The 12,214-nt window shown below is 31.8% G+C and overlaps 1 protein-coding gene across 2 annotated transcripts in view; it reads left to right on the top strand.

Annotated features, from left to right (window-relative positions):
- LOC118180483 (cation-dependent mannose-6-phosphate receptor-like) overlaps positions 1–12,214 on the top strand; it is a 51,615-nt gene that overhangs the window by 18,528 nt on the left and 20,873 nt on the right. For both annotated transcript variants that reach the window (XM_085813622.1, XM_085813621.1), the window contains exon 2: positions 7,150–7,313. In XM_085813622.1, the coding sequence (XP_085669748.1) occupies positions 7,150–7,313 (164 nt within the window). The remainder of the gene's footprint in view (positions 1–7,149; positions 7,314–12,214) is intronic.

Below are 12,214 nucleotides of genomic sequence, written 5' to 3'. Positions count from 1 at the left end.
TTACTGATGCATATTGACAAACTTTCTGTATTCGACACATATCGTAACTGCTACGAATAATATATAGCCTAGATGTTAGTATGCAAACTATAAAGTAGCGAAATAGGAAATAAAATATCATTCTAGCAACCAATCCTCTGCTGAAGATGCCATGGGGAGAAAAACCAATTTCACTCCCTAAATTCAACAAAGGGGAGAATGTCCTTAATAATAACCATATGTAGGAGGGCCTGCTTTTCAAGTAGTTTGAATCAAAATACCAGCCATTTTTACGAAACACCAGTCGAGTATATATGATTATTTTTAATGTCATTTCCTGAAAAAGCCAAGCCACTCAGGGAGTTAAAGCCTATCGACTTCACCTTTAATGTCCTTGTTTTCTGTTTTGACCAGAAAAATTTTCATCAGTTGGTCCTGCTGTAGATATAATGCCTTATACTGAATGCCAGCCTTTTCCATCCAGCGAGTAACCTCCGGGAACTCAAGTTCAGTTTGAACAAACAATTTCAAAAGGGGCCAGTGAGTTTGGTCTTAATATTCGGAAAAATCTTATGCAAAAATGATTTTTGCGTCTTCCGCTGCTTTCTTGATTTTATGTGAATAGCTGGAATATTCTGTGGTTGCTGCGGAGAGGTGGGGGGACTCTCTTCACATGCTTGCTAGAATTATTTCTCCTCTCTTTAACTCCTGGTTGCCGGGGGAAACCAAAACTGCAGTCGAAGAAGTTTTCTGTTTGTGTAACAAAGATTCTTTGATAGACTCATATTTGTTACTACTAGGTTTGACCTCTGACATTTTACAACTAGTAACTGGGTTCACCTTTGACCTTTACAAAGTGTTTGCGGTGGCCATGTTGGATGAATTTGCATTTTCAATACACACATTTACATTAGAGTTTAAGTCATCATCTAGGGTAATTGCTGGGGTCTTACCCTGCTTCCTAGAAGCAGTTTTTATAAAATCCTCCAAGTCAATTAGCTGCCCTTTGCACTTTTTCGCAGAAATGGCCTTTCCGATACTATTAGATTGTTTAATTCATTTTAAATGAATTGCTTCCTTCTCTTTAATCTCATTTTCTTTAGCTATCCTTTTATTTTCAATCATTTTTAAGAAAACATCTCTGGTCGATTGGCAGGTGGAAAATTTGTACATCCAGGAAATTTGCAGTATTGTTCTGATGGAAAAGTAACTTATCTAACCTGTCGAGCTAGTCAAACTGGTGGTTTCAAATGGAGTCGAGGCCCGCTTTATGAAGACCTTCTGACTCTAAAATGGTTCGAATTGTTACTTCAGTTCATAAAACTTGATAAGTGAAGTCAATCGCTAATTCATTTTGCACAGAGGGTTGCTCATTCACAATATCCTCACTGCACCCATCCTCATTTATTGAAATATCCATATTAAAATTCCGTCGAATTTGGCTGAGTCAGCGGGAGCACGTTAAACGTGCGACCTTCTTCCTCGGCATATATGCTGGGAATCCTAATGATAGAGTCAGTTCAGTAAAATTGATGATGGTGAATCAATCGGTTATGAAGATACATTTCAGTATCTCATCCAATGCATGACAGTTGGCAGTAGAGTCCAAGAAATTGTAGATAGCTATTTGCCAACTGCTGATAACTGCAAAAGCCATTGATAGCCTAAAAACAAGGTTTGGCCATCAAGAGCTAGTTGTTGAGTATTATGTTTGTGAACTGCTATCAGTGGTAGTAAACAGTGCTATGAATATGAAAATGAAGATGAACATCATGCAGCGGTATGATAAATTTTAGTTGTATTTGAGGTCTTTAGAGCCAATTGTTATAACTATTGACAAGTGGAATCATGCATCCTGAAAATTTGTTGTGGGTTTGGTTATGTAATCTAGTGATCAATAAAGAAGAAAAGTACTCATATGGTGATAAGCTGTCCCAGTTGTTGTTGTTTCTTTGCCTAGAAGTTGAGGGTGAAGAAAACTTCCTTTATCTAAAGCTGGCTTTAAATCAAATGAAATTTCAAATAAAAAATCAAAAGTTCTCAAAAGATGAAATTTCTGCCCTGATGGCTTATAATCTAGTGTTGGGTGCTAAAGCTAAACCTGCTTGTGTATTTTGTGGCAAAACATGTTATTGTCAAGACTGTTTTAAATGCCAAAAAATGTCTTTTGAGGGATAAAGGGATATTTTAAGGAAAAATAAAGCCTGTTTTGCATGTCTGAGAATTGGGCATTGTTTGAAAACTTGCAAGGCCTTGTATATGGGAGCAAAAATGTTCCAAAATAATACAAATGTGCAAATGTGTGTGTGCATTGGGGGGAGGTTCTTTGCCTGTGTTATTGAAGTCAAATTTTTAACAAAAATTGCTGCGCAACTTTCGAAAAATTAGTATGCGGCCACATACCTATACAGCTTAGACGGAACTTTGGTTTTTCAGTAACTCTATGGAAGCAAAGACACTTTTCTGTATGAAGAGGATGTAAGTTTTAATTTGGAAATATTGAAAGTAATGATGATATGCATCTAGACATTCCAATGAGTGAAAGTGAATTTTACAAACCATTTGGAAACTCAGATTTTGACAGAGACTTTATTGCCTGTGCCCAGCTAATGGAAAAATACCTATGTGTTTTTGCAAGATTAGCAGATCTTTATATAAGCCAACCTCTGTAATTTCGGTTTAGAAAAATTCAAAAAATTCTTAGCTTATACATTGAAATATATAGTACAGTACAAAGCCCGAAATCCGGACGCCCATTATACGGAATGCTCTAAAATCCGCACCTCAAAACAACCAACAAAATCTTTCTCATAGGCTTTACGCATGTGCATTTGATTTCCCCCTCCGCGCTTAATAAAACATCTGGAGAATCATGATTCTTAATTTCACTTCGACACTAAATAAAATCCTCAAACCGAAATTCACATAGATACATCGTTGGTCTGACGCCAACCTGGCGAATCATTATTTATTATACTTTTCCTTTCATTACCACATGTTTATCAAAACATGACAACTTGAGTAATGACTCATGTGGCGATGCCTAAACAATTTTTTTATGTTAGCATTTGAATAATAAAGGAGTGTGGTAACCTTTTATGTTGACAGTACACTTGGCGATGATTACAGATTTCAGTTAAATGCGTTAAAATATGTTGACGAGAAGAAATTTACCAAAAATTTTTTTCCATATGCTAAAAATAGATTTTGTTGATGATACTCATAGACTCAACGATTACATTTAGGGCTATTTGAATAATTAACTGATTTGTTATTCTCATAAACCCAGAACCAGTGCCAGTGCTTGCGTGGCTGTGCCGAGTCGCAGAATTCAGGACCCACAGAGACTGCATCAGGCGGTAAGATATCTAGCACCGGCCTTCAATAAAGTTTAAGTATATGTGGAAATTTATTTATTCAGAACTCAAGCCTTAAGCATGTGCAAGAAATAGACATAAATATAATAAATAACTAAACTAATACAATTCAGGCTTAATTGTCTCAGTGTGTGATAGAAGCAAGATAAAATTTAACGGAACAACCTGTCGTTAGTCACCAAGCTCATGCTGCAGAGCCAAATATGTGTAGTGAAGGATAGTTAAATTTGATGATGACAGCCGCTAATTTTAAAAGTTTTCTAATATCCCAAAACAAAAGTGAAATTTTCCAGTTAACGGATTTTGTAAAGAAATGTGGAGAAGAGGTAATAAATGAAGATGATATAAAAGAAGTTTTTCATTGTGATGACAGTGCTTCTCAATCATCAATCAATTAATGAATGGCGAAATCTGTAGTATGGTTCTAGATCCAGAAAATATTGCTACCAATTGTGACAAAGGTGACAGAGAAGTTACTGAAAATGAGAAAACTTTGATTGACAAGTTAGTTGGAATCCTCAAACCAGCAGTTACAGGACTTCAACAATGTAATTAAACAAAAGATTATCTCGGTCTACTGAATTAAAGAGAAAGTACTAGCAAAAAAAAATCGAAGTAACTTAAACAACTTACATTGAAAGAAATGTTTAATAAGGTAAACAAATAATTACAGTCAAAAGTCGTTAATTCGGACACGCATAATCCGGACCTCAAAGCTACAAACTTTCTGCGCATGCGTCGCTTTGACGCATAGGTGTTTACGCGGGCGCGTAAGACCTTTACGGCTGCAACTATGTGTGTGCACATGTGCGTTTAATATATAACGGACGGTATAAGCTAAGCTAAAATTATCTAATTCAGTTAATGTTGCAGATTGCGTTGTTCCTTAATCTTCGAATTGGATCTGGCTTATTATTTTTTGTAGACTGTTAGAGCAACTTTATAAAAGTAAGCTTGAACTTTGGATTATGTCAAATAGAATTTCCGATATATATTTACTAATATGTAAAAGATTTACAAAGCGAAAGTATGTTTCGAAATCCGAAATCTGTTTATCAATTTCACGCTGCTCTGCGGGGGGGAGGGGAACGCCGTGGCGGGTAATGAATTGGAAGTTGATCTGTCAGCACTATCCTTATCTTCACGGCAGATGTTTTTATTTTATTTGGCTTATAATTCCTTACTAAATGTAGTATTTCATGTCATGTACTCCGTCTTTGATATGATTTAAAGCAATTATAGGACTTGAACAGCAGAACATTGTAACCAAACAAGAAATTATGTCTGTTTAATAGAATTAAAGAGAAAGTATTATCACATGAAGCGAAGCAACTTAAACAACTTACATTGAAAGAAATGTTTAATAAAGTAAACAAATAAATATTAAGCTTTTTTTTATAAATTTTGATACCCTTTATATCATAATTGTTCTTTGTTTCATAAATTATGGTTTCATATTTTAAATTTTGTAATTTCTGCATGTCATCTTACCAGATTTAAACTGATGATCTATAATCCGGAAAAATTGATAATCCGGAATCGCCGAAGTCCCGACGAGTCCGGATAAACGACGTTTGACTGTATTAAACTTTTTTTTTGTAAATTTTGGTACCCTTTAGATCATAAATACTTCATTATTTCATAAATCGTGATTTCATATGTTTTATTTTATAATTTCTACATGTCATCTTGTAGATTTAAACGGATGATCTATTATCCGGAAAAATCCCAAATCCCATGGGAGAGATCACAATATGGAGTCATGCCGAAGTCCCGACGAGTCTGGATTTTGGACTTTGTACTGTATCTAACATTTTGATTTTAAATTTTGAATGACTAAAAATTTTATTATTATTTCTTATTTTAATATTAACAGTTTTATAAATTTTTAAAGTCTCTTCAGATTTTCTGTACTTTTACCATAAAGCCATGAAGAAGTATTGACGAGTCAACACATCATGTTTCCAAAAAGTATTTACGTGGCAACCGATGATGAAACAGAGTTTATGTAGCAATCCAGGTATGCACGTATCTTACCCCAGACAACTTTCTACTTCTCTGAATAGTTTCACTAGCATGACTCCATATTGTGATCTCTCCCATGGGAATTTCAGTGGGCCGTACCGTGCAGTTTTCATTGTCTTTAGTGAAATCTTGTGCTCACCAAATCTTTTTGCATTCATAGAGCACAAGGTGGCTTGCTGAAAGAATTTTGGTACAAGGTTATAAATAATGCAATTCTCTACTTTTTTTGGGTGTGCAATTTTTTTTTTCAATTTTCTAAATTTTTTTTAAAAACAGAAACATATTGCTACATACATGGAAATAACAACAGTGCAAAAAAAATGAGGTGTACCTGTTTTGTATGGAAGAATGTAAAAAAAAATAGATGGCTGTAATGCATCTTTGATATAGAATTTAAAGGTAATCAAACAGATATTTGTTTGTTAAAGTCATCGACACGTTTTGAATGCTCTCCAGAGTCGCCAACAAGTTCACGAATTTTCATTGGAAGTTCATATAATCAGAAAGTGCCATTTTAATGCATTAAATGACATATTGAATCAGCATTTAGTGTGAGAGAATTTGTGAATAACAGATTTTTTTAAGTGTTTAAAAAAGTTCTCCAATTGCAACTCCTTTTTTTTGTGTGTGTGCATGTGTACGCATGCACAATGAGACAGCAGCCAGAGTGGGCATAATAATGTCAATAATAAACATACTGTACTGAACATTCTGATCCATACTGTTTTGATTCAGGGTAGAGATAAATTTATAGGGCTTAATAAAATCAAATTTATGACCACACTCGTGTCAATGCATGCAGATTTATGCAATTTTACATGTAACTATCATTTCAGTGATTGCTATTTGTTGGCTATACAAATTTAAGGTACTTTTCCGTTTCGCCGGCGCAAATCTCGCCAAGCAGACTTTATTGGCGACAACATACAGTATACACATAAAAAATATTTAAAAAATGTTAGTTCTAAGAATTCTTTTTAAAAAAGAAGGCATAAACATTTTAATATTGCTTAAAATTTTATAAAAAGCCATAAAGACAACAAATTTGTAAAAAGGCATTTATTTAAGAATTTACTATGCTTTCATGGTTCAACATCCTGATTCGTCGGTTCATATCACGTGACCCCAAGCGATCTCATCTCACGTAAACTACTCTACAAAAATCTAATGCTCTCAGTAATTATCTACATTAATTTCAAGTTAAATCTTAATTTGGAACACAAGTTTAAATGCAAGAAATATTTCAATTCGTACGAATAGCTTACTCAGAAATTATGTAAAACTGCAGTGCTTTACTTCGCTAATGCATTCTCATTAGAATTGATGAATTTAACCCTTGACTTTACCTTTTCTATATTTTCGGCTTCAGGTAAGCGCTGTGATTGCATCCTAATTGACTTTATTACCGAAAATTGCCTTAGACATAAAACTGAACCATCTGATAAAAATTCTGTGTAATGATATGCCAGTATTGAAAGAAACAATCAATCTGATAAGAAAAAGCTGCGACTTGTTTTGAAAATGAGGCGTAAAAGGTTACCAGCGAGAATATTCCTTTTGGCATCGGTTGTACCATTATTGGCGATTTTATTGCTTGCGCTGGCAAAACAGAAAAGTACCAAATTTAAATATCAGTCACCTAAATTTTTTTAAAAATTTTCTTATGAAATTATTTTTTTATTATTATTTATGAGCAACTGATAGTTCTGCATTATGTATTTACGTTTTTTCTCATTTTGTATTTTTGAGTAGTTAGTTTCTCTTTCAGATTTGAAACACAAGATCTTTTTGATCCACCTGAATATACCTATAAAGTTAGCATCTGTGATAAAATTGATGGAAAAGACTCTGGTATTGGTGCTGTGCAGATAGAAAAAAATAATATAACTCATACTATAGGGAGGTATGACCAGGTTGATGTAATGCGGGGTAGTAAGTATCGAAATTTTTTTTTAAGCTTTTGATGTGCTTTATCTAAATGAGTTTCTGTAGATCTGTCAGCACTTTTGTAAGAATTCTTAATTTTTTTTTTTCATATAAACTTTGAATTAAGTGTTATTTAACTGAAGCTTAGTGACTTAAACTAATGAAAAGTACTATTTGAAAATAATCTGACTGGGGTTCAACTTTTTATGAGCTAGTAATGTAAATGCCAAACATCCAAGCATTTGAAAGTCTTCTAGGTATTTTATTCTGGAGCAGATAGCTGTCTGATACTTGGCCTTTAAAATACTGAACACATGTTGTGGGTTTATCCTGGCTGATACTAAAGGTTTTACCTTTTGCTGTGTACTTTGCTTATTCTTGTTAACTATATATTCTATATTTACTCATGTATCCATAATTTTATGTAATATTATGCATCCCTAATAACTAATTTCATAATATGATAATCGAGAGGGGTGTTACAGTTTATGTTACTGGCCTCGAGAGGGCGTGGCTTTTTTATTTTTATGCTCGTTATATTGTTTTACTGCATTACGGATTTTGATAAAAATGTAGTGGCGATAAAAGTAAAATGATGAGCGTTCTAATGTAAACAGCTTTGTTGTAAATAGTTGTAAAAATAAAGTTTTGTGTGAAAACCAAAATGACAAAGAATTCCAAGCGTCTTGTAAAATCATCAAAAAAGGTAAGCAAAAGATTATTTATCAAATATTAAAAATAAGAACAAGAAAAAAGTGCAATGATTTCTACATGGTGCTGAAACCCAAATGAAAACTGATCCAGATTGGTGGAATTATTGTCCCAGCCATGAAAATCCTTCGAACTTATTGACGAGAGGACAGAAGGTAGAAACCCTTTAAAAAATTAAATTGTGATGGTATGGCCTACCTTAGCTTATAAAAGATAACAACTTTTGACCCAGATCTTGGAGAAATTTTAATAAAGATGATGAAATAACAAATTCTGAGAAATGGAAAGGAAAGAAACAAGAAACAGTGCTGTCATTACCAGTATTACTTAAATGTTCATTGTCATTTCACTACTTACAGTTTAACCCAGTGGTTCCCATATTGTGTACTGCGGCTTCTTCACAGGGCTTATTCACTGTGAAATATTGTAAAACTTCATAATTAATTGAACCAAATTATTTGGCCTAATTAAAAGAAAGCAAAACGAAAAGCTCGAAATATCTAGATTTTCTTTGTGTGCTTTGTTTTTACTTGACCCTGTATAAAAGTAAAGTCGCAGGCACAGAATACTCTTGCAAATGCAAGTCTGCAATCTGCAAAGCTGCACCTTCCCAATTGTGCCATATGATCATGCTATACCTCACGGCAATCTAACATGAGAAAACTTACAAGGCTAGGATGACCTTTTTACAGCTCATTCCATTAAAAACAAACTTTTCTTTGTATTATTTCTAAAGTTAGCCCATTGTATCTTTTGATTTGGGTTTGCGAGTACCGACTTTCAGAGTTTGCTCTTTTCCCTAGAGACAAAAATCCACCGTTTTCTTTCAGATTTGATTTCATCCAATTTATGCTTGTCAGAGAAAATCAGCAGCAAAAGTAACAATTTCCTTACCAGATTTATTAGGAAAATTCTATTGTAACTGGACAAAAACATTCGTAGTGATAACTTAGCAGAACTGCGTAGTAGTTTTCCAGTCTGATGATGTTTCCAAATTATATACACATAGGCCTAAAATGATGCAAACACTATAACAGTTACTTTTTTCTCCTTCTGGTCAGTTAAATAAATACTTTAATTCCTTTTCTCATTGAGAGTGGGGGCTCTAGAATTAGCAGATTCACTCTGGATTAGCAGTAATGCCAAAAAAGGGAGATGTCTTCCTATTGATCATCAAATGCTTAACATGATCTTAGCAGATTTTTAAATAAAAAGCTGGATGCAAAGTAATCTATTGTTTCACATGTTTTTTCATTTTGTGCACTTTGCTAAACAATTTTTATATTTCATAGCATAATTTTTACAGTACGACATCTTGTCACTCACTCAGCTTATAATGAGATAAATTAAACTCAGTGCTTCATAATATTTTTTTTTGATAAATATTTTTGTGCTTTTTTGTTGTTGTACCTTTGTTGATGAACTGATTTTTGAACAGTAATAAAAATAATATAGTGCAGATAAAGAAAGCATGTCTTCAACCAGCATGTCAAAGCATAGAATTTGTGAAACATTGAGTTATATTTGGTAAAGCTTTGAACCTTTTAGAAGAAAATTAATATTTGAAAGCATGACATATTTTGTCAGAAAGTTATCTTTTAATTCATATTTTAAATGAGTTGTAGGTATTCAGCAGCTAATTTTTATCATTATCTTTTGTAAAAATAGCTGCATTCATTTCAGATCAATATGGAACCTGCTCTCTCTCTCTCTGTATATATAAGTATATATTTATATTTACATCTGATATTACATTACACTACATTTTATATTTACACTTACAATGCATTACATTTTACTATATTTACATATATATTGTTTCATAAGAATAAATTGAGTTTAATTAAAAAAATTAAATTTAACTACATAAATTTGTTTAAATTTAAATATATATATATATATATACACATACACATGAGGTTTAAAGACCTTTGTGAGAGGTACACTGGAGAATTCAAGTGCAATTTATTAAGATATCTAGTTTAATAATTAAAATTTTTTGATGATCTGTTATTTCCTTTAGTTAGTAATCCCGTGTATGCAATTTCAAGTGCTATCAAATTTTGTTCTTTTTTGAAATGTACCCAAGATAACTTAATGATGACTTTGAATTTGATTCCATTCTTCGCTTCCTATTTGACTATTCATACATTGACTTGCATCATAAATATTTCTATAATAAAAATTTTCAAAATTTCAAATTATATGAAAACTAATATTAGCAGTATATATCTATCTCTATTTGGTTTCTTCTTAAAATATCAATTACTGTTACTATTTTATTATGGTTTAAAAATACTGCATAAATACTAATTTTGTATCTTGTATGGATTGGCTATTTTTTTATTAATAAATAATTAAGTACCTACATATTAACTCAATCAACTTAATGCAATTTTTTTTTATTTGAAAAGGTAAAATTTGCTTATTAAGTTCAAGCTAATGATTTTTGCAATTTTTTTTAAAGAAGGTTGCAAAGTATTGCTATTGCACAAAATAGCGATATTTATTGTAAATCGGCAAACATTAATTACTAAGATACAAAAAGAAAACCCACCTTAGCAATTTAAAATACAAATTTTAATTCTTAAATAAAAATTTTGTATAAAAACTAAAACACAAAATCCTTTTGTAATTTTTTGCACTGTTTTTTATGTACACAGCAATCTCTTTTCACATTAAAAAAAAAATCAGAGAATTACACAAACTCAGCATCTGGCACAACTTTGACACTGCTTTGGTCATCTACCAAATGCATCTCATCATTCCCTTTAGCAATTTTGCAGCAATGTTACCTCAGGTTCTTTCACTGCTGGCAAATTCTACAAGCATATATATTTAAGGCAAAATATATCGCAATTGTGTATAAAACCATTGCAACTTGGAATACAACAAAAAGAATATGTTTAAACATCTCAATTTAATATGAAACTAAAAAGCAACTTAAGTTTGGCATAAAATTTGAATTAAAGTTTATTGATTTTGAGAGGGGATCAGACATAGGTGGTTCATCTTCTTCTGGAACAGAATGATTTCTTCAAAAATTGAAGGAGTGACAACTATTTTGTATCAGAAGCAGTAAGTGGAACAATTAGTTGATTTCCTTTTTTTGCTCCAGAATGGAAAGAAACATCTGTCAAAGAAAATAATCATTATATGTGAAAAACTAAGACATTAGAAATTTGAAAGTATTAGGCAGAACTGGATTCGAATCAAGGTCATTAACTAAAGAAAATAAATTTTTGTGATTATCAAATACTACATTGAAATCCATTTCACTAACTGAAGAAGCTTTATTGATAATCTTCAAAGTAAATTGTCAGTTTTCAAAATTGTGTTCATCTGTGATTAGCTATCAAATATGTGCTTATTTCTCCTTTTTGAACATTAGATTTGTGTTCTTTGAATGCAAAATTTTAGAGTTTGACCAATAATATGTTAAATCACCATGACAAGCTAGGATTTAAATCTCCTAACAATTAAAAACAGAGGATAATGTTTAAGACTCAAACAGTGAATTAATATAATTTAATGAAAACTTTTAAACAAGGTTTATACATCTCACAAAACATTAAGACATTCCTGAATCTGTTTCTGAATATAAATAATTTTACATTTCTGTTGTAACATACACAATACTTTTATACTTTTAAACCTTGTGTGCTTTTTCTTGTCCCCCCTCTAAGCTATCGCAGTATCGCAAGTCGAAATTTTTTTTTTTATTTTAATTTGAGAACAGTGAAGCAACCAATGTTTTGTGAAATGTCATTATTGATACTGTATTTCACCATTTTGGGTGTGTTATCTTCTGTTTATATTCTGTGTATTTCAGTTCTGGCTAAGAACTTTTCTTGAACTGAACAGAAAATGTATCAGAATTGGCTCTGCCTTGAATGTGTTAATCATCTCTCTTTTCTTTCTTTCTTTTTCTTTAAATTTTTTCTGATGTATTTTTACAAAATAAAATATTTCTACGTATTTTATAAGAATTTTACTTTATTAGGTTTGCGAAGTTTACCAAATTGAATTCCAGTTATGTTTAAGGGAATTATTTACCTAATTCAACACTGTTAATGTTAGTCATTGTTATTATAAAACTAAAATGTTTAGAAAAGTAAAAGTAAATTTAAGAATGGTTTTTCATTAAAATAAATCATTTAAAAAATTTTAAAAATTTGTATATTTTAAATAAAATA

Source organism: Stegodyphus dumicola, chromosome 3 (assembly GCF_044657685.1).
Source record: "Stegodyphus dumicola isolate Sdum_Otavi_A_Nest chromosome 3, ASM4465768v1".
NCBI classification, from domain to species: domain Eukaryota; kingdom Metazoa; phylum Arthropoda; class Arachnida; order Araneae; family Eresidae; genus Stegodyphus; species Stegodyphus dumicola.
This window is presented reverse-complemented; position numbering and strand designations above follow the sequence as displayed.